Source organism: Haliaeetus leucocephalus, unplaced genomic scaffold, assembly GCF_000737465.1.
Source record: "Haliaeetus leucocephalus isolate CR32 unplaced genomic scaffold, Haliaeetus_leucocephalus-4.0 Scaffold164, whole genome shotgun sequence".
NCBI lineage: Eukaryota > Metazoa > Chordata > Aves > Accipitriformes > Accipitridae > Haliaeetus > Haliaeetus leucocephalus.
The window spans coordinates 584,417-606,580 of record NW_010972600.1 but is presented as its reverse complement, the minus strand read 5'-3'; the positions used below and the strand labels follow the sequence as shown (position 1 = coordinate 606,580).

The following is a 22,164-nucleotide window of genomic DNA, read 5'->3' as shown; positions in this document are numbered from 1 at the left end:
GCGGGCTGTGGCGAGGGGAAGGGGGCGGGGGAGCCGGGGGCATTAAGGCGAAGCGTTGTTGGAGGTAGAGCTGGGGGGCACGGCCAGGCTGGCCGGGGCCGCAGGGGGGACACTGCCGCCACCGCCGCTCCCCACCCCGCTGCCGCCACCAGTGCCGCTGCTCCGGCTGCTGCTGCTGCTGCTGTTGCCTTTGCTGTAGGCAGAGGAGGGGAGCGAGGAGGAGGAGGAAGAGGAGGAGGAAGGGCCGGGCGTCTGGGCGAACAGCACACCTGGGGAGAGAGCAAGGGGCTGAGCCAGGGTACGGCACGGCTGTGCCAATGCTGCCTACCCGCACCGCATCCGCAGCCGAAAACGGGGTGAACGCCAGCAGGAGCAAGGCCAGGTGGTGCGCGGTGGTGGCAGCAGCAGCGGGGGCCACTGGGGACGGCAGAGGTCAAGCAGCCCTCGGCCGGCGGCGGGCAGAGCCCCTCACCTGTGTAGACGATACCGTTGATCTCAACCGACATGCTGATGCTGTTGGTGCCGTTGCTGCTCAGGCCAGCGGCGGAGTCCTGGCGGTTCTCTGCCGGGGGAGAGCTGGGTTACGGACCCCGCCGGGACCAGGGGCCGCGGCAGCTCTGCCGGGGCGGGGGGCCAGGGCTGGCACTGACCTGGCGAGCGGGTGCCCTGACTGTTGATGCGGATGCTCATGGGCAGCTGGGCCGTCATGGCCAGGAGGTTCTGCTGCAGCGCCCGCTGCATCAGCCGCTGCTGCTCATCCGTCACCAGAGCCATCTTCTTCTCCGGGGGCTCCCCCGACTCCAGCTTCTCCCGCAGCTGCTCCAGTGCCGCGGCTTGGGCGGCCGCCGCCACCTGCACCGCGGCCGCCTGGGCTGCCACTACGGGGTGGCCGGCCAGCGAGACAGGGAGCCGGCTGGGCATGGAGATGGGGATGGGGGACTCCTCCTCTGCAGGGGCAGAGCGGGCGGTCAGGGATGCAGGGCACGGGGACAGGTGGGTGCCATCACCCCGGGGTGTCCCCGGCCCTGGCACAATGGCTCAGGGCCCCTCTGCACCTTGTCTCCGTGCCGGGGGGTGCCTGGCACCTCCTGCCCCTCCAAGAGCCAGAGCAGGGTGACTGGAGTCAGGGTCCCCGAAACCAGCCCCGGTGTCCAGGGCCCGGGTAGGGACGGGAGTGTGACGCCCCTGCCTGCGGCGCCCAGCTCTGCCCCTTTCGGGGCTGCGTCCCCGGTGCCAGGACGGGGCTCAGCCCACAGCCCAGACCCCACGGCGGCCTTTACCTTTCTTGATCTTCTGGACGGGAGCGATGGACCCGCCGTTGGTGGCGGAGGCCAGCCCCAGCGCCGGCACTGGCAGCTTGGGGGAGGAGAGGAGGCCATGGGTGCCGCCGGGCGAGTAGGTGAAGAGGGAGCTGCCGAAGCCCTGCCGGCGGCCCTCCCGCCGGTTGCTGTCGATGGCTGCCTGCAGCTCGTTGGGGTTGCTCAGCCCTCGCTTCTCACATTCGTAGGGGTACAGGTACTTCATGTACCTGCCAGCGGAAATGGACGGGGATGAGGATGGTGATGGTGACGTGGCGGCTGGGCACCCCCTGCCCGTGTGCTGCCCCCTCCCTCCCCACCGTCCCCGTGTCCAGCATCCCACGCAGGGCAGAGGGAGCACGGGCAGCGCCGATCCTGCCGGAGGATTCGCCCCCCCCCCCCCGCCCCCCCCCCCCGCCCGCAGCCCCCGCCGCTCACTGGGTGCGCAGGGTGAAGGCAGCGCTGGTGATGGAGGTGGGCAGGTTCAGCCCCTTGGTGATCTCCCGCCACAGCTTCTTGTTGATGACCTCCACCAGGCCGCCCTTCTCCGTCACCAGTGTGTACAGCATGTACAGGTCCAGCACCTGCTTGGCCATGATGGGGATCCGGTTGACGGGGGTCCCTGGGGAGCGGGGGGAGGAGAGAGCGGGTCTGGGCTGCTGCTTTCTCACCCCCGGGCAAAGAGGGGGGGAAGCTGGCGAGACCCCCCCCATGAGGCAGCGCAGGGGTCGGGGGCTCCTGCTCCTCCCTTCCCTTCCACTATCACCTTCTTTCCCCCTTGGGACCCCCCCCCCGCTGCCATCTTGCTGAGCATCAGCCCCATGCACAAAGGAAACAGAAACTCGCAGTTTTCAGCCACAGCCCCCAAAATGGGGCCGAGCGCGGTTTCTCAGGCTGAGGTCGGCGGCACCCGGCAACACAAGTTATTTATAACGGCGGCAGCGCTTCCCGGCCGCGAGGGTCCCGCCGAGCCGGGGGCCGCACGTACATGGCGGGGATTCATCCCTCCGGTGACGGGGAAGGGGCTGCAGCATCTCCTCCCTCCCAGGGGTCTCTGCCCTCCCGGCACTGGTGGGTGAGGGGGCTCAGGGAGGGCCCCAGTGGGACGCAGCCAGAGCTGGGCCAGCAGCTCCCCGGCCCCCCCGCGCACGCACACGTGCTTCCCCCAACGCCTGCCTGACAAAAGGCTGAAGGCAGCGATGCGTCAGCATTTCCAGCGCTGTTTTCCACGCAGGAACCAGACCCTCGACCGGGCAAACGCTTCACGTTCAGCCCTTTCTACCCTCCCGGCCCCCCCCCAACCCTGCGCCCAGCCCCTGCCAGCCCAGGCAGAGCGAGAAGGCAGCGAGGGGCTTTGTCCTCTGCAATAACCCAGGGAAAGGACAGTGGGGGGAGGCAAAGCCAGGGGCAACGTGCCCAGGAGGGGCCGGACCCTGTGGGGAAGGGGCCGCAGGTCCCAGATGCGATGGGCGCGGGGAGTGGGGCTGGGCAAGGAGGGGCCGCAGGCACCGGATCCAGCCCAGCAGGTTTGACCCCGCTGTGCAAAGAGGTTAAAAATTAACCAGCGGGCCAGCCAGAGCTGTGACCTCGGGGTTGTAACGAGGGGTGAGGAAATGAGCCCCCGGCCCCGGGAGGGCGTGGGGAGGGAGCTGGGTGGGCGTGCGGGGGGGCTCACCTCGCTTCTGCATGAAGCTGAAGAGGTCGTCCAGGAACTCCTTCCTCCTGGGGTCACCGTCCAGCTCGTACAGCTGCGCAACGAGAGAAGACAAACGCTCAGAAAAAAAAACCTACCCGTGCCCCCCGCCGCCCGGAGAGCCCTGACCCTCCCGAAACTGCATCCCTGGGGCCTGAGCCCGCCAGCCTGAGCCGTTCAGCTCGCAAGACACCAAATGCCTCGGGGGGGTCCCTGCACAGAGCCATGGGGTCAGCTTGGGGCTGACCTGCGCCTGCACCCCGGCAGGAGCCCCGGGATGGCAATGCCATCCCCTGCCTGCCCTACTCAGAGCTCGGCCCCGAAACACCGGTGCTGAAATTGCAGCATTGCCCCACGCCTCGCCCACAGGCTGGAGTGGCTCCCACACTGCAAGTGCTGCGATCGGCCCCCAGCTCCTCCCGGGAACACCGATCCCGGTTATTTTTAGCATCTGCCGTGTGCTCGGCACAGAGTAGAGCAACGCTTCGGCATGATCCATCCTCTGCACCTGCAGTGCTGGAGGGAGCCAGTGCCAGGAGCCAGCGTCAGGAGCCGGCGAGCTTGTGTGCCACGGTGCACGCTCGTGTGCCACGGTGCACGCTCGTGTGCCACGGTGCACGCTTGTGCCTCCTGCGGTGTGCTGAAAGGGGGTCCCTGGGGGTACAGACCCAGCAAACGAGGGCTGTAACGAGGCAAGGAGGGTGCTGAGCTGTACCCGGTTGCAGGACACTCTCCCAGCTGTGGCATGCCACTGGCTGCCATGCCGCCTGGCAGAGCCTGCTCCCCTCTGCCTGGTGAGGCTGGCACTGAGCGTGGGCTGCCCCGGTCAGGCTTTGTGCCCATCGGACAGTGGCCATGGGGCTGGCCCCCTCTCCTCCTGCTACAGCGTCTCCCCCAAGGCTTCCATGCTGCCCAAGGCACAGCTGCCAGAGCAAACCCGGCAGGATGAACCCCACCACGCCACACCGCGCTACGCAGCCAGGACGAGTCTTTCTGAGCTGGGGCAGGCAGACCCGGGCAAGGCTTCTGGCACGGCTGCGCCTCGAGCACCCGTTTCTGCTGGGGCAGCTTTTGTCGGGACCCCACCCTGCGCCCGACAGCCCGGCACATTCCTGCCTGATTTATGGCAGCAGGATCTGCTGGCCTGAGCGTCCCGGCACGCAGGCAGGCACGCCACGCCGGCTCTGCCTCTCCCCGATGCTGGTAGCTGAAGCCCAGCGTGGTTTCTGCCCGGAGGTGATGGCTGGTGGATAATCGTCCCCTGCAGGAGGGGTTTCAGAGCTAGGGCTATGCGGGGCAGGCGCTGCCCGGACGCTGCGGGGATGGATGTCGCAGCCCTCCCTCACCCCGGCTCTGCCACCCCTGGCCCCTCGATGCTGAGCGGCTCCCGTTTTTCTCAATGACAGCTTTGAACAACTGCCAGCGGTGCCGCGGCGGCCGGGAGGGGGGCTATAAATATTACCACGTAACCCATCAGGCACGCACCACGGGGCCGCCAACCGCACGGCAGCAGATCAGCACGTTAACCGGGTCACCGATACCCCGGCTCGTCCCGTGGGCGTGCCCGGCATGGCACCCCGGCGGCAGTGGGACCCGCGGGCGGGCAGCCGTCGCCCCGGCTGTGAGCAAGGGGTGCAAGCCCCATCCTCCCACCGCCCCCCAGGGAGGATCCGGATCCCGCAGGGCTGAACAACTCGCCGGCCGGCACCGATCAAAGGGATCAATGGGGCCGCACGATAAGAGGGGCAGGGCGCTGCAGGAAAGCCATAAACCCCCAGTTTCCCTGGAAACCTCGCAAGGCTCGCCTGGCCCCCAGCAAACCCCAGAGAAGGGGCAGGAGTTGCCGTCACCACTGGCTGAGACCCCTCAAAGCCCCTCTCCCACCCCAGCGCCCTGGCAAGGGGTCCGGTGTGCAGGGGGAGCCCGGAGGGACCACGGCACGGGGGAAGTGGAGCGGTGCCCCCCGGCAGGGCAGGGGTGGGACACAGCACAGGGGGCACCACCGTGGTTTTTCGGGCTGAGCCATGCAGGCTGCTCCCGACCGGCGGAGGGATGTTGGGCCGGCGCCAATCCGGCCTCCCCCGTTTCCTTGAGCGACTCTGAAAGCTGCATGCAGAGAAAGGGCTTCCCCTGCGCCCACCGTGGCGGCACGATCCTGAGGGGTGCCGAGCCTCCCGCCTGCAGCTCCACCACCCGCGGCACCCCTGCTGCCCCCCATGGTTAACCCCAGCCTAAACCCCCCCTGCGCCCCGTTAATCCCGCTAATGGGGTGACAGCCCTGCTTACGCAGCAGGAGCTGGGGCAGAGGCTGCAGCCTCCCAGCACCGCGGCAGAGATGCTGCACCCCAGCACCCCGGGGACCCCCAACCTGCGGGGCAGCACCAGTGCTGCCGCGGCTCCTGCGTGTCAGACACAGGAGTGGCAGGCGGTGTGCCGGGCAGCCGGGGCACACTCAGCCCAGCCGGGGGATTAAATACAAACCTGGGGGGGAGAAGTGCCGTGGTGCAGTGGAGGGGATGGGGGGCTGGAAAACCATCACCCTCCTGCTTGGGAGAAAGGGAAACGTGAAAAAACAGAAGTGCTGGCAGAATGGGACCATGCCCCCGGCGCTGGCAGGGTTTCGCCCGTCCCCAGGGAGAGCTGGCAGCGGCATTGGCCTCAGTCCCTGTGCGGTCCCTGGGGCCTGGGGTCCCGAATTGCGGCAGAGCACAAGCATGACTGGCCAGCACCAACCATGGAGCCATCCTGGCGCATTGCAAGGGGGTCACGAGCAACCTATTAACCTGCAGAGCTCTAAAAATCGATCAGCCGTTTATGAAAACATTGGTTCATTCAATTTTTATAAAGCCAGCTCTTAAATAAAGCCACTCTCCCCCAGCTGCAGGTGGGAGCTGTGGCTGCATTTTGGAAGGGAGAAATGTACCGGTTCATTTACTGCCGCGACCCCCCCAGCCATGGGCCCCCCCTGGGCTCAGTCCTGAGGGGAACGGACGCGTTTAAGAGGATGAAAGAAAATTAACTGTCAGCTGAGGAAAGCGTGTGCCGGCCGGGTCGTGGGGATTAGCAGCAGCAGGCGGGCGGCTGTCCCGTGTGCCGTCCTTCCACGTGCCCCCCACCGCCCACCGGCCGCGGTGGTCCCATGCCAAACTCCACCGGCTGTGGCCACTCTCCCCCCCATCCCCAGCCGGGACAAAGCCACGGTGGGTCACCGGGGCCGGCGAGCAGAGGGAGCCCCGTTCCCGCCCAGTGCCCTCAAGGCCCTGCCGGCACACCCAGCCGCAGCTGCCGGGCAAAGGACATTTCGCAAACTGCCGCTCGTGGTTACCAGCGCGATTTCGACAGCTCCACCATGCTCCACTGCTGCTCGCTGGCTGCTGCCACCCTGGAGCAGGGAGAGGGGCTCGGCCAGGCCAGGGTTCCCCTGTGCCGGGCGCTTCCCCAGCTGCACCCCCAAAGGCTCCCCCCAGACCCTCATCCGGCTCTGCCGCCGCCAGCAGAACCGCCTGGCGCGAGGGCAGCTTCCCAGGGAGCTTGGCCAGCAGTGCCGCGAGGCGAGGACGTGCCCCGCCACGGCCGGGACGTGCACTGCCTGCACCGCGGTGGGCACTGCGTGACCGAGCGGCATCCGCCGAGCTGCCCCTGTCCCCCCTCGCTGCCCGGGCACAGGCAGAGAGGTGGAAGGGGGCAGAGACGAGCGACTTCCAGCACCCCCTCGCAGGATTTCCTTGCATTGACAGCATCCCGGCTCTGCCGAGACACCTCGCTGGCAGCCCACAGCACTCCTGCGCCGCCGAGGACGCAGCAGAGGAGCCGCGTGCCCCACAAACACCGAGAGGCAGCGTGGGCATCATAGGAAAGCTTAGATATTGGGTCTCAAAATAAAAATTGAGGAACAGAAACATGTTCCGGTTTCAGCAGCGTGCGAAACTGAGTGCGCAGCCGGGCTCGGCACAGACCGGCTGCCGCTGGCACCACCGGACCGAAATCAGCAGGTGCTGATCCCCGGCTGGTGCCGGTGCCCTGCCTGCGGCGCTCGAGCACGGCTTCTGCTCAGCACAAAGCATGGTTCCTCGTTGGGGAAACGCGGGCGGAGGCGGCGAGGCTCAGTGCAAAGGTAACGTCAGCCGCCGGGCAGCGAGCCGCAGGGAGAGGCCGCCCTGCCGCCGCTGAGTCAATAGATTTACATTTCGTAATTAGGGAGGCCGCAGGGAGGTGGAAACGACTTAATCTGTAACGCAGCTGCCCCAAGAATATCCTCTTACCGTGGGGAGGCCGCCCGGCCGTGCCGCCCTGCCGATGGGTCCCCACGGTGAGAGTGTTGTGCCAGGGTATGCCACAGCACGGCCGACCCCAGCCCCGCCAGGGGGATAGGAGATGCCGCCCACCGCCCCGAGAGCCCCCTGGGCTGGGGGATCCAGCCCCACACACCCAATGCTCCCAGTGCTCACCCAGCACAGGGCAAACACCCGGCGCTGCCAGCACGGCTGGCTCTGTGCCACGGTGCCCGACCCACCTCGCCGCCGGTGCAGCCCCCATCGGCCCCAGCCCTCCGACCTTGCGGCCGGCTGAGGACAAGGTGCCAGATGGCTGTTGCCAGCAGATATATAATTAAGTGGAGGAGGAATTAGGAAGGTGGTGAGCGGGTGGCACTGACCCTGCACCCCAGCACCCCGGCAGGATGCCGGCCCGGCGTTTGGTGTGGATGACTGGATTAACGTTTCAAACCAGATTATGGGAAAATCCCAGCCCGTTGGCTTTCAAAGGGCTGGTGAGGAGGCGGCCCCTCGGCAATGCCAAGAATGCAGGAGAGAGCCCTCGGCACGGGAGTGGTGCGTGCCAGGGGTCTGCCGGGAGGGACCAAGATAACCGCCCCCCCCACCAGCAGCCCACCGCTTCCCTGCTAACAGCCCCCCCGGCTGCGGGCAAGGAGGGCAATTAAAGCACGGAGGGGAAGCGCCATTTAATGAGGCTCCAAGAGCGCAGTCCCGGTAATGCCGGGGCTTATGCCCGAGTCACGCGAGTCCTTCCATCGGCAGGAGCCTCCATGCCTGCCCCGTCAGGCGTCACAGGGACCCCCCGACCAGAGAGCGGGGGTCTGCACAGCTGATGCCGCAGAGGAGCCTGTGTCCCAGTGTCCCGAGCCAGAGTCCCATGCCTGAGCTAAAAACAACCCCCCCCACCAGCTTGGTTCCGGGTTTTCAAGCCTCGGGGATTAATTTTCAAGTTTCTTTTCCCTCGCCAGGAAGTCTCAACACTCTCGGCTTTCCTCCCTTCTCTTCAAAACCGGTTTGGGACGTGCATGCCGTGAGCCGGGCTAGGGGGCAGACCCCCAAGGGCCACTGTAGCAGAGACAGGGGTGCTGGTGGCAGCCCCTCCAGCAGGGCCGACCACCCTCCAGGGGCTAAAAAAGCCTGAACTTCTGTATTTAGGGAAAAAATACAACAAAGGCAGCTGCAGGGGGGAGCCCATCCCGGTGAGGCACCCACGGCAGGTACCAGGGCAAACGTCCTCTCTGATTGATTTTAGCCCGGGCGGCGTGACGGGGTTGGGGGGCTCCTTCTCTCTCTCTTTTCTTCCTTCCTTCCTCCAAGCGGCCCCCAGGGACGCGTCCCTTTGTCCCGCTGACAGCCAAGGGGCGACGCCAGGAGGCGGGGGGGAGAGACCGCGCACGCTAACGAGTTATTTAATGAAGAATAAACACGCGGGCTGTGTTTCCCGTCCTGCTCCCAGCCAGCGCATACGGCCCCACGGCCTCTGGCATGTCAGGGCACCGGTCCCACGCCGATCGCACGCCAGGACCCACAGTTGGGGCCAGAGGGGTCACTTATTCAGAAGAAGAAAGTAATTTGTAAAAACTAGAGTGAAGGGCTGGTGACGAGCCCTGAAATGAAGTGTTTCGGGTGATGCTGGTGAGGTGGTTTCCCGTAAGATGGTGGCTGAGTCAGGGCTGGGGGTGCCCGAGGCCACGCAGCCCCTTCTCCAGGCACGGCTGTCACGGTGAGCGAGGGGCAGCACTGGCACGGCCCCCCCGAGCATGGGGGTATCAGGTTGGCTGGGGCCGATCCCTCCCAGTGAAGGGCAAAGGGAGAGTCCAGCATCGGCGCAGATCCCACTGCAGATAAAGCGCTCGGCTTAGGGACGGGTCACCTCTCTGTCCCCATCCCTAATCCCCTGCGAGCCCCCCAAAGCACAGCCCCCTCCCTTGGGAAGGGGCTGCCAGGGTGCTGGGACGTGCGCTCCTTCCCCAAAATCCCCAGGGGCGGCCCCCCCCGCTACTTCTCTCGCCAACTCCGAGGTCAGCCAGGAGCGCGACGGTGCTGCCGGGAGCCTCGCCCGCGCGGGACAGAGCCGGCTCCTGCCGCCGGCGGCCGAGTCCACTGACCGGCCTGGCGGGATTCCTGCTGCCTGAGCATGGCCGGGGCCGCCCGGGGTGGGGGGCCGCTTCCGTGGGGGCAGCCGGGGAGGGGGCTGGGGAGCGCTGGGCTCTCGCCGCCGCGCTTCCGTCGGTACTATTGTTCCTGCCGGTTCCCAGCATTGTCCCCTCTGCGGGTTGGCCCCACTTGGGCTGGGATACGGCCCCACCGCAGGTGCCTCTCCCCACCGGTGCCCCCTCCTCGGGCTGGGGGTTGTGGGACTCGGCGGGCGGCAGATCCATCGGCGCTGCTGTGGCACAGGGATAAGCCCGCTCCCGATCCCCAGCCATTGTCCCAAAGGGCTGGGGATCCTGACACCACCCGGGCTTCCCCCAGGAACCACAATTGCCCCTCGAGTGATGCTGTGGCCGCAGCCTGGCCATGGACCCGTGGGAGCCGCCCCAACAGATGTGGGGAAGGGGACCGGGACGAGCAGGAGCCCACGGCATCACGGGCAGCATGCCATCCCAAACTGAGCCCCCCTGGCGGAAGGGGGGTCCCACGCGGCCTCTGTGCCCGGCCCTGCCGCCTCCCTGGCCAGGCTGGGGGGAGCAGCCGTACAGACGACCCTGGGGGACGCGGGCCGGTGTCAGCGCCGACACGGCGGGTGTCACCGCGCCGCGGAGGGGGACGTTGAATGGGCGAATTAGTCGCCATTTAACCTCCCTGACCCCCCATTGTCCGTGCGCCGTCGGCCGCCCTCCTCGCCACACTGCGGGGCCGCTCCTGCCCGGCCAGCCAGCAGCCGCCGGGATGCTCCGCGTGGATCTATGTCCACGCACTGGAGCCATCCCGGTGCAGTGTGCCGCCAGGCCTGGACTGACGCCAGCTCCCAGGACGGCTGCGCTGTTGCTGTTTCTCCCCTTCTCGCAGAGGAGGAAGCGAATCCTGCTGCAGTTGCATTTCAGACGACGGTTTCAGTGGGACCTGCTGGGTGGCAGCATGCCGGGCTCAGGCTAAAATAAAAACCGGTTCAGTGTCTGAACGCCAATGCGTGGCACAGGCTGCCAAGAGGTCATCGCCAAGTGGCAGTGGGATGGGGGAGCTGCCGCTCCCCACCGAGCCGGGAGCCACCGGTCGGGCAGGCGGATGGGGGCCAGCCCGGCAGCAGTGGCTCTCCTGGCCCTCACCGCGTGCGTGCCGGTGCATGCCCTTGACACATGCTCGCTATCGCACTGGACCTTGTGCAAATATTAATTCAGTGGAGTCAGGCAGTGTTGAGAAAGCTCGTCCCAGGGAGTAGCACCCAGGGCCTGGTTCGCACACCGCTGGCGCAGCTCCCCGCCGCCGGCATGGCAGACCCCGGGTTGTCGGCCGAGCTGGAGCTACACGGCACGAATCTGGGGAAACCATGGCCAGAGCAGCAAAGCTTTTCCTTATGGAAAAGCAGTGCAAACCCTTGGGGCACTGAGCGAGCTCCCGCCTCGGGCTGTCCCTCCCCGTCTGCCCCCAGACCTCCCCGGGGTGAAGCCCCACAGGGCCGGCAGGTCGAGACCCCCGGGGTGAGGACCCGACCCGGGTGCAGGGGCAGCCGTGTGGGCAGGAGCGGCGGCTGCGTTGGCCCTTGCAGGCAAGCTGGGGTTTAAATTCCACCATATGTAAATGATCGTCTTAGAAAGGGGATCGCTGTAAGCCAGAGCAGATGAGTCACCCGGGGCTTCCACCGCCCGGCCGGGGATTTGTCTAATTGCAAATCTGTTCCTGAAATGCGAGGTCCCACACCTCGGTCCATCCACGGGACAGCCGCTCCGCCAACCCCACCAGCACTCCCCGCTGCGGTGGGGGTCCCGGGGGGGTCCCGCCAGCCCCGCACGCCCTGGCCCGGCCCGCGGGAGCTGGAAGAGGTCCAGCGGCCACAGATGGTTTTGACAGGCAGCCAGCTGTGGGCCGTCAGCCCTGGGAACCATCACCAGAGAGCTGCTCCGGCAGCGCCGAAACCTCGCCGCTTCCTCACGCCACTGGCAACCCGCAGAGAGGAGGGGAGCGGCGGGGGGCACTGCCACAGCACCGGAGCGATGCCAGCTCCGGCAAAGTTGCTGCCCGACCCCATCCCACTGTGGCACCGGAGCAGGCGGTAGCACGTTGCAGGTGTTTGAGTCTCCGAAAGCCAGGTGCCTCTGCCTGAGCCGGGGCTGTGCGGCAGCCGTGGGCAGAGGGGTGCGTGGGCAGGTGGGGAAACCGAGGCAGGAGGTTAAGCCTTTTGCTGAAGGGATTTAGGGCCGGCGCCTGCCTGCATGCTCCTGGCTGCCATCTGTACCAGGGAGAGACCCCTGAGCTTGCTGCTGTGGGGGGACAGGGAAGCCCTTTCCCAAAGAGCCATCACCACAGCAGGGACAGGGACACCCCCTCTCTGCAATATGCATGGGGAGCTGGGACCCCTCCCCGGGGAGGAGTACCCCAGCTGCCGAGCAGCCCCAGTGCAGGGCGGATTATCGTGAGCTCCATCCGGAGCCGGGACCCAGGCACAGGCAGATTAAGTGACCGACTAGAAGGGTCAAGGAGCGGGTCAGGAGCCGAGCTGGGAGCTGCGCCCCGAGCCCCCAATCCGGCTGCCCCAGGGGGCTCAGAACCCAGTGAGCGGCAGAGTGGCCAGTGCAGGCAGGTGCGCCATCAGGGATGTGCCAAGGGAAGAGCGGGGGGCTCCCCCCCATCCCCGAACTGCCACCCGCCACGGCCCCCGATTGCGGCACGTCCGGCCAGGCCCCAGGACCGGCTGCCATTTCTCCTGTGGTTTGGGCCAGAAATAGGGCGATGGAGCAACGCTGCGCCCTTGCCCAACCGCTCCACTGCCGGGCGGCTGTTTGCTTTGCTGACAAAGGACCTGCTCTCGTCTCTGCTCTTTTTTTTTCTTCTTTTAAATAAATCCTCATTCCTGTTAGTTCAGCTGTGCTGGAGCTGGGAGGCGGCTGCCTCCTCTGCAGCCCTTGAATCAGCCCAGGGGGCTGGGGCTCTGGGGGGCCTGGGGCTTTGGGGGGGGACACTAGCAGGCAATGCCCAGACTGGGGTGAGCCGACCCAGCTCCCGAGTCGAGGGGTGCTAGGGGGGACAGTCCACCTGGGAGCAAACAAAATTAGCTGGGCAAAGGCGCTAGCTGGGCACCCGGGGCAGGAGGGACCTGTCCCATGTCCCCCACCTTGTTAATTATTCCAGGTCTCGTTGGGAGAAACGACTTCACATGGTGCCCGGACAGCAGGACCGGCACCCCGCAGGCTGCACGGGCACCCAGGCGTCAGGCTGGGGGAGGCACTCGGCGGCTAAGCCGCTCTCGCCGAGAAGTCCCTGACCCCTGGCCAGGGATCTGGCGGGATTACGGCTCCGGGAATGCTCCCTGAGCGCTGTGAGCCGATTACCAGGCTGGATCCCTGGCCAGGAGCACCTTTCAGCAAGCTGGATGGTGGTGTGGGGCGAGATGGGCAATGGCTGCACCGGGGTCACGGGGGAGGACACGGCCCTTCTCCCTGGAGGGGTCCACCTGCGACTGAACCACAGCTCCCGGTGCCCTGTCCTGCTCCAGTCCCCTCCTTGCCCCCGTTATCTGCCACCGGCCGGGCCAGGCACCGCAATCACCTCCTCCCGGCACAGAATCGCCCGGCCGGGGGGGCCCCAGGGCGCTGGCCTTTATCTGTGCCCCTGCCACGCCGCAGCACCCGTCAAAGCTGAACCGCCTTTGGGGTGGGGGGACGGTGGCCCCCGGCTGGGCAATGACACTCGGGTGCCCCTTTCCCCACGCAGGGGCCCCCTCACCCTCCCCGGGGGCAGCTCATCCGCTCGGCTGGCTAATGCAATAAAGCTCTAATCAATATTTTAAAGAAAGTAAATGGGCCCTCGTTAAGAGGCTGCAGGGCTCCCGCTCCCCCGGCCAGCTTCGGGCTTTTTAAAGGAAAATAATCCATGGGAGAAAGGGGTTCAGGGCCCTGCGCCGGGGGCTCTGCTGCCCGCGGGGGCAGAGGGAATACCCCACACACCTTAACCGGAGCCCGGGATTTCTGCACAGGGCTCCAAGCTGTGGGGCTTCGGAGGAGAAATGAGCTGTTCCTTGGCTCCTCCAGCTCCTCCCGCAGGTACCCCAAGAAAATCCCAGCTTCATCTTGCTGGCAACTGCCACGGCCCTGCCCCATGCGTGGCCCTGGCTTGTCTCCAGGCCTGGGACCAGGCAGGGTGGAGGGGGTCCAGTTTCACCCCTGCCTTGCCGCCTGCCAAGGTTGCAGAGTTGCTTTCGGTTTATTATTTTTTTTTCCCCAACCGTTGCACTTTGAAACGCCATATCTCAGGGGAGCGCTGCTCAGTGCAAGATAAGGGCTGAGGTTTTCGCCCCCCACATGGCCACCGGTGCGGTTCAGACGTCCCCACTTGGGACAGCTTAAGAAACCTCTCACCCCCGCAAAAGCACCAGAACCCTGCCGGCACCCCACCGCTGGCACAGCTGCCCCCCAGCACCGCGTCGGCTTTAGCCTCCGACGCTTCCTGCGAACGGCAGCAGAGACGGAGGGTTAAACATCAGCCTGCAGCACCCCAAAAGGGACACCCCAAAGGGGGCCCAGTGGCTGCTGCAGCCAGGAGGAGCACCGGGAGATGGAACCCCCCCCAGCTGCCCTCCCGTGGGACACGGTGCCGGGGTGCATGTGCCCAAGGGACCGCAGGCAGCCGCTGCCTGTCGCAGGCAGCAGAGGAAACTCCAAAAGGGGCAGAAGCAGGAAACTCCAGCCTCGTGGGCTGCTGACGCACCCAGGGCTCACGCTCCTGGTATTAGTCGGGTGCAGTAATAGCGGTACCGAAACAGAAAGGTCAGGAGGGGGGCTCTCTGCAGGGCAGCAGCAGAACCCCCCCCACGCACTCGCCAGGGCTGGGGCGTGGACATCAAAGCAGGTTTTTCCCCGACAGCCCCACGACAGCAGGAGCTCACCAGCCAGGCATTACGCAGCAGTTTGTGGCGGCACGCAGCAGCGCCGGATTTTTGGCCAGGGTTGGCTGAGCCACTCGTGCTCTGGCGGCTTGTCAAAGCGTGGCTCCCCTCGCGAGCATCGCCCTCCGGAGCGACCAAACGCCCGTGGAACAAGCCCCAGCACCCAGCCATGGTGCCCTGGGGGGTGGGTGCCGGGGCTCACACCCAGCCCCCCAGCTGCCCACAAGCAGCTGAGACCCCCGTGGCCGAGTCCAGCTTCAGGCCAGCAGCCTGGACACGCCGGCTTTGCCCCGGCCCCCCGGGGACCCGTCGTGCCTTTTGGGGTGAGGTTAGAGATGATCCCAAACCCAAACAAGAGCAAACACGGCCCCCAGCCCGGCATGGTGGCAGCGTGGGGCGACGTCCCGCCAGACCCCTCCACTCCTGTGCCACTGCCGGTGGGGCTGTAACAGGCACAAGATCAAAACAAAAGCGAGCCTGCCCTCACCGCCGGCCAGCCAAGGAGGACACGGCAGCCATTCCCCACGGAGAGCTTCCTCCCGCCCCAAAACCGCCCCTGTCCCCCCTCTCCGAGGAGCCATCGTGCCCTCGGCAGCCGCTGCCCCCCAAGCCCCCCACCATGCCGGGGGCTCCTTTGTTCTGCTGCCCGCGCCGGCAGTGCCCCGGGTCAGCCGCCGAGCTGACCTCTGCCTGCGCGGTAGCCGTCCCCGGGGATGGGGAGGTGCCACGCGCCAGCTCCCTAACCTCCCTAACCTCCATAACTCTTCCTCGCGCCCTCCCCTTCCTCCCCCCTTGAACGGGGCCCCCTCCTCCTCCCGGCCCCCCGCAGCTCAACCCAGCCGAGCCCCCGGTTTGCAGGAATCTGTCCCAGATGGGTCAATAAAACCCCGCGGTGGAGGACGGGGACAGCCCCCCGGCAGGCATGGGGCACGGGGATTCGGACAGCAGCACTGCCCGGTGAGGATCGCGTCCTGGAGCACAGAGAGAGCTGGACCGGGGATGCCGGGGGACCAACACCAGGCTGGGCCATTCACCAGCACCAGCACATCCAGAACTGAACCCAAACCGCAGCCACAGGGAGACCCAGAGAGCCCCGGAGGCAGCGGGGGCCGGACCACCAGCCCTGGGCTGCCTGGGGGGGCCCCGAGCCCGCTTGGAGGCAGGGAGAAAGAAATCAGTCACCAGCCTCCCCCAAACCAAGCACACACAGCCACAGCTCGGCCCCAGAAAGTGCCGGGGGGCCCGGCTCAGCCGACACACGCAGGAGGCCACACGCTCCCCGCAAGCTTGTGGGAGAGCAGAGGAGCTTCCAGTGCCGAGCGGCGAGGAGCTCCTTTGTAAAAAAAAAAGAGGAACCCCGAAATAGCCCCTTCCTCGAGCGGTGTTTCTCCACCACGGTGGGAAGGCACAGCACCGGCATGGCCACACACACGTCCCCACCGGCTCTCCCACGCAGGGGGACCTGGCCGTGGTGCACCAGCACCCCGGTGCTGCCAGGGTTTCCCCTAACGCGCCTCTACCCCGGCAAAGGGGCGGCCGCGGTGGGAGCAGGGGCAGGGGTAATGCATCCCCTGCCAAGCAGCGCCAGGGCCACGGCGGCCGCCCCACGCCGGCACTCGCTGTTTACATTCCTGCTGCTCCTTCCCAGGCTGCGCCGGCCCGGCTGCGCCAGCTGGGCTGGGGCTGGAGCTGGAGCGCTCGGCGGCACGCGCTGGAGGGCGGCCAGGAGGAGCTCCCGGCCAGCGCCGCGCCGAGCAACCCCCTGGCCCGGGTCCAGCGGCCGCGATCCAAGCGCCGGCGCGCTGGCGGGCTGACGTGCCGGGGAAAGCCTCTCCTGGCCGGGCGCTTCGTCTCCTCTCCTCCGCCCACGGCGCAGCGGCAACAGCCGCTTTCCTCCCCTCTCCGGCTGCTTCCACGATTAACCACCGTGCCAGGCTCTCCCTGCCGACCCCGGGGAAGCTTTCCACTAAGAAGGAAAAGGGAGGGAGAGGGGGCTCATCCCCTTTTGCTGGCAAGAAATGGGGAGGGGGAAAAGGATGCGCTGGGACTCGGGCTGGTGTCCCTAAGTGCTGTGGCTGCGGCAGGGGAGCCGGGAGACTCTACGCCGTGGTCCATGGTACATCTACAGACCACTGCACCAGCGCGGCATGGTGCAGGCACTGCCAACCACCCAGCCCCAGATTTTCCTGTTGGATCCTGAGGGCCGGGAGCGATTGCCGAGTCCCCGGAGCTGGCGCACGTGTCCGGTACGGCACCAAAACGGTGACAAACAGGAAGATCACGGCTGCGGTATCGAAAAAGCCTTTTCACAGATATGAGATCACGTCCCTGGCCCCTCGCTCCCCGATGGCAGGAAGCACAAAAAGAGAGAAACCACAAGAAGAGGAGGTGGCGTGGGTGCAGCGGCACGAGGGATGTGCGGGGCAGAAGCATCCCTCCTTCCCCGCAGCCGGGCAGGAGCGCACCAGGGAGGGCAGCTGCACGCTCTGCGCTTGCTTGCGCTTTCTCTGCCAGCCCCGTCATAAAGCTGCCTGCATCCAAATGTGCCGGCAGATCCTGGCAGTCCCTTCCCCCTTTTGGGAAGGATGCGACAGCCCCTGCCCCAAAGGGGCAGGGGCAGGGCCGTCGCATCCTTCCCAAAAGGCCACTGTGTCCCGGCCGCTCCATCTGGGTCCCATCTGCTGCTGTTAGCTCCCGTCCCTTCCCCCAGCCGTAAACTCAGATGTATTTAAACACACACATCAAAGGAGCTGGGCAGCCCCCGGGGAGCTCCGGCTTGCAGCACATTTCCTTCTATTAGCCGAAAGCGGGGCACAGCAAGCTCCAGCACTGGGAGAAAGCGGGAGTGTGCCTGCCTCCTGCCAGCCCGGCTCAGCCGGCATGGAGAAGGTGGCAGAGGGGGCAGCCGGGGTGCTTTCACCCCGGTTTCACTCTTCAATGGCATTTCGGCAGTGGCAGTGGGGTAGCTCTGTCCCCAAACATTGACGGGGTCAGAGCTGTCCCACCAGGCATCACGCCTGCAGTGATGGGAAGCAAGCCAGGTCCCAACCAAAAACAGCTTGGAGGGTGGGGAAGAGGAAACCGAAGAGTCCCTTCAGATTTGCAAGTTTGGGGTGGGTTTTTTTCCATCATTTTCATCAAGAATTCTCCCAAGTCCCTGTGGTGAAACCCATCACACCACCCACCTGCACCGGGGCCAGGCCACAGTGCCAACTGGGACACAGGATCCCACTGGAGCCACCGACCAAAGTGACAGGGGAGGGGGTGAGGCTGAGCCCAAGCACTAAAACCCCAGAGAAATCCCACGCTTTCTTAGTGGCAATGACGGCAGCTTGATACAAGAAGAACGCTGCCGGAGGTGGCACCGCCAGAGGCATCTCACCACGGCGAGGACGCAGGGACGCATGGCAGAGCCGAGGAGGAGAGGAGGGACAGGCACAGGGCAGGGGGGGCGGCACGCGCGTCTCGGCGGGCACCTACTTGCTTGAACTGCTCCTCGTAGGTCCAGTCGCCATGGTCGGGTGCCGGTGGCGGGGGCTGTGCGTGGCCCAGTCCGGAGGGGAGCCGCTCCTGCCCACCCGGCAGCCGCTGCGGCTCGCCCCGGTAGTGCTGGGGTGCCGGGGGTTTGCGGAGCAGCAGGGATCCCGCACCCGCTCGCACTGCCTCTGCTGAGCTGAGCCCTTCCTCTCCCATGTCTTCCTCTTCCTCATAGTCTTCCTCTTCCTCCTCCTCCTCCTCTTCCTCTTCCTCCTCCTCCTCACCCAGGTCCTCTTCAAAGTCATCTTCATCCCACTTGCCCTTCCTAGAGCAGGGAGAGAGCAGAGATTTGCTCCCGCACTAGGTGGGGGTCTGGCCCCTCCAACCCGATCCCTATCCCCTGCGGGATGCTCTCCTGCGATGGCCCAGCTCTCCCCCTGCCCCACAGGCCAGATCCCATCCCTCCAGGTGGGAGAACCTTTTAATGAACCCCCCCCACCTCTAGGCACCCTCTCCCTGTGTCTGAGCAGCACCCAGCGCTGCATGGGCAGAGCACTGAGCCTGCCTGCCCCACAGGAGCCCCACAGCCATGTGGGCTGGGACCACCCACCTGGCACATGGGGAACCCAGCAAAGCCCCGGTGCACCCCCGTCAGTGGGTGGCAGCCCCACAGGGCACCGCCAGCCGCCAGCATCCCAAGACAGCAGCTCTGACAGTGAGCAGGGCTCTGCCAGATGGCTCCCAGCCTGTTCCCTGCCCCGGCAAGGACGTGGGCTGGGAGAAGGCAGCCGTGAGGGTCCTGCATAATTTAAAGCCAGACCAGGATCCTGTGTCACGGCCCCACGTGGCTCCCTGCGCAGAGACGAAATGTCGCCCCACGCCAGCCCAGCATGAGGAATCACGGCTGCCGAGCCAAGCTGCTGCTCTCAGCAACTCCCGCTCCGGGACGTCCCGACGGTGCTAACCCGCCTCCCTGCCCCGAGCTGCACGAACCCTGCTGCTCGGCACAGCCTCCACCACCGCTCCCCAGCCCTAAAGGGAAGCCTGCGTCCCCGACCAGACGTGCCAAAACCCGCCGGGGCCGGACCGCATCCCTGCCTCTTTCCCGAATCCATAAGAGCTGGTAGTCCGGGCTAGCATATACTCACAGATCCTCCTCCTCCTCCTCAGAGCCCATCTCCTGCTGGTACCCGCCATCCTCCTCCTCCTCCTCGCCGCGCTCCTCCTCCTCCTCCTCGGAGGCCTGGCTCTCGTCTGACAGCCCCGGGCTGGACGAGTGGCTGAGGCCGGCGGCCGCTGCCCGCATGGCAGCCAGGGCAGCCATCTGCGCCCGCTGGATGTGCGCGCTCTCGGGCTCCGCTCCTTCCTCCGAGGGTGCCGGGGCTGGATCCTGGCCGCGGCCCCGGGCCGGGGTGCTGGTGGGGGTCTGCCCCGGGGCCGGCGGGGGCTGTGCGGGGGGCGGCGTGGAGTGCTGCTGCTGCTCCTGCTGCCGCGCTTCCAGAGCCTGCTGCAGCCGCGCGCGCTGCTGCCGCTGCAGGTTCTCCATCACCGCCTGCAGCTTCATGGCTCTGCCGGCAGGTGGGGGGTCCCCGGGGGGGCGGGGGGCGATGCACCCGGGGGGCAACGCCCGGGAGGCGCGGGGGGCAGCGCCCGGCAGGCTGCCGCGCTCCAGCGGGGCTGGAGGCCAAGGCTGGGCAGTGCCGGGGGGGGCCAGCCCTGCAAGGGGGCTGCCGGGGCCCGGGGGGGGCGGGGAGGGCGGCGGAGGGTCCGCAGCGCCGTCGGGGTGTCGGGGCAGGAATCGCCGCCGCCGGGTCAGGGCAGAAGGACGTGCCCCCCGACCCCCGTCAGTCTTGGCCCGACGTCTCCTTCGCTCAAGTGCTCCAGTGGGAGCCACGGGCACAGGGCCGCTGGTCGGGATCAGGGTGCTGCTGCCGTCGGTGAACGTGTCCTGGGCAGGTGCCGAAACCTCTGCAGGATCAACGGACAGTGGCTGCAGCCTGGTGCATCGCCCCCTCCCTTGCCGACCAGGCACCTTCCGGGGGGCGGCAGTCTCGGGGTCAACGTGGTGTCCCCCCGCTCGGGGCCAGGCGTCCCTAGTCCTCGGCCGGCTCAGCTTCTGGCAGGCGTTGGCGCAAACCTGCCGGGACAAGCGGAGGAGAGGGTCAGCGGAGCTGCGGCAGGAGCTGATGAGCAGGAAGGAGTTAAAGACAGCGCAGGAGCCTCATTAATCTCGAGCTAATGAGATAGGGAGGCTGGGCCCTGCTGCTGGAGGGGGAAGGGGCCTGCCGGACCCGATAGCCCAGCCTGGCCCTGCAGGCAGCGGATACCGGGATACCAGCACCCGCAGATAAGAGACCCACAGGGAGGGCACTGGAAGAGACACCCTGTGCATCCCCCGCGGGGGGCCAGGGCATGTCCCCACCCGGGGACACCAGAGACGTGGGCAAAGGGAGTGCCCGGCGCCTCATGATGGCAGGAGCAGGCAGCCACCAGGCCAGCGCCAGGGCACGAGTGGCACCGGGGTCCACACTGCGCGGCAGAGGGGCCCCTCGCCCAACGGGGTCCCCAGGCGCAGAGGGGACCCGCGTGTCCCCAGCACTCCGGGGCAGCCTCCCGCGGGACTGGCAGGCAGAGCCTCGCTCCTCGAAACGCTGGCAAACAGGCTCTGCTGGCCGCCCCCGAGAGCCCCCACACTTCTCCCCTTCCCCAGGGGCTGCAGGTCCTCTGGGGCGATGCAGGGCTGCGAGCAGCTCAACTCTGCTTCACCCCGCTGGCAAGCACCGGAGAAACCGGCACATTACAGCCAGGCCTCGCAACACCCCCACCGCCCTGGCACACCGGCCTGGATCCCCCCCGGCAGCACCGAGCCACCCCACCCCCCCCCAAGGCCCCGTGCAACCAGCAGCCGGCCCCCAGACGGACAGGGCTCCACCAGCAACAACTTCAGCGTGACCTCACCTGCGCCAAAGTCAGGGAGGGAGCTCGCTGCACCACCGCCACGGTAGTGCCACGTACGGGCAATCACCCTGATTCTGCTGCCCGCGGGCCGGTGGAGCGCACACACCACAGGGCCCTCAAAGGGACCGACCCGGGGCTGGATCCAGGGCCAGCTGTGGATGTGGGCAGCCCCCGCCGCGGGGGCAGGACAGCTGGCAGCACGCGGGAGCCGGCAGCTACGGCACTATCCCGCGAATTCTGGAAAGGGGAACCCGTTTCCATCACGGGCCGGTGCTGCTGCCGATTGGGCAGCCAGGTCAGAGCCGCTTCCCCCGCGCTTCGCTGTGGCGGCGGCCGCATCCGCTCACAGCCCTGCCGCGCTCAGCTCACGCTATGAACGTGCCGTCACCGCGACGGCCCCAGGCTGCTGGCTGCGCCTCAGCTGCCGCTGCTGCCTCCGAGGGGAGCCAGCGCCGGGGCGGCAGGAGCTGGTCAGCCACTTAAGCACTGCCCAGCCTCTGCCCATGCCTCAGCTCCCCCTCCTCTACCCCAGCCATCTCTATCTTGCCTGCGCAGAGAGGAGGTGTTGGGACCCTCCCCTCTCTGCACAGGCAGGGCTGCCCACACGGAGCTGCCCCGGAGCAGCGGCCACTCGCCGGCCATGGCCGCGCTTCCCGGCACGCAGACGTCCTGTGCCACATCTGAACTCCGTCCCCTGCGCCTGCGAGAGCCACGAGCAAAACCGGAGCGAGACTCGTCCCAGGCACGTGCTCCTCCGGCCCCGTGCCGCCGCGGCTCTACCTTGCCACGAGTTGCCAAATTACTCAGTGCCAGCACCGGCGGTGCCGGGAGCTGGGAACAGAGCTGCCTCCTCAAGCACCCTGGGCCGTGGCCGTGCCGGGACCACACTGCCACGTCCCTGTGGAGAACTGAAGCCCAAGCGCAGCCGGAGCCTGCCGGCATGGCCAAGCAAGAGCCAGGGGACTGTGGCACCCTGGCCTGGCGGCCACAGTGACCTTGAGCCGTGCCCCTTTGTCCCTCCCGGCCGCGGGGGCTCGGTGCCTCCCCGCCGTGCGGGCGGCGCGTGGGGGATTTCGGGCGGCGGCAGCGGCAGCACCCGCGTCCCGCGGGGCAGGTGCTCGAGAGCAACAGCGGCTACGCCGGGCTAAAAATACGCGGCGGCGAGCGGGCGTGTGATGGACGGACGGGGCCTTTGTGCCACCGACACTGGGCCTGGCCACGGCCGGACACCCCCACCCTCTGCCCCCGGACACCCGGGCGGGCTCACGCCGCTGCCTGGGAGGGGTCTCCGACGGCAGCACCGAGGTTGAAGGGAGGAGGAGGACGGGGAGCCCGGGACCGGTGGGTGCCCGTCCCTAGGGACAGACAGAACTGGGGGGGGCCGCGGGAAGGAGCCCTGGGCCGGGCTGGGGGCTCATCCCC

The 22,164-nt window shown here is 67.1% G+C and overlaps 1 protein-coding gene across 1 annotated transcript; it reads right to left on the bottom strand.

The window, feature by feature from the left end:
- Positions 1-42: 42 nt before the first annotated feature.
- Positions 43-19,348, bottom strand: ARID3A (AT rich interactive domain 3A (BRIGHT-like)). The gene is made up of 8 exons (XM_010563156.1): positions 18,933-19,348; positions 17,788-18,109; positions 2,974-3,046; positions 1,737-1,920; positions 1,281-1,528; positions 651-947; positions 473-562; positions 43-269 (listed from the first exon to the last, which is right to left on the bottom strand). Exons 1-8 carry the CDS (start codon positions 19,346-19,348, stop codon positions 43-45), a joined length of 1,857 nt encoding a protein of 618 aa, XP_010561458.1.
- Between the last annotated feature and the right edge of the window lie 2,816 nt (positions 19,349-22,164).

What these genes read in the sequence shown, in the direction of transcription:
- ARID3A (XM_010563156.1), bottom strand. Translation starts at nt 19,348, where the DNA reads ATGAAGCTGCAGGCGGTGATGGAGAACCTGCAGCGGCAGCAGCGCGCG. An exon ending in GAGGAGGAGGAGGAGGATCT is followed by an intron (nt 18,110 to 18,932) that starts GTGAGTATATGC and finishes TCCCTGCTCTAG; the next exon opens with GAAGGGCAAGTGGGATGAAG. An exon ending in TCAGGGCACCCGCTCGCCAG is followed by an intron (nt 563 to 650) that starts GTCAGTGCCAGC and finishes CTCCCCCGGCAG; the next exon opens with AGAACCGCCAGGACTCCGCC.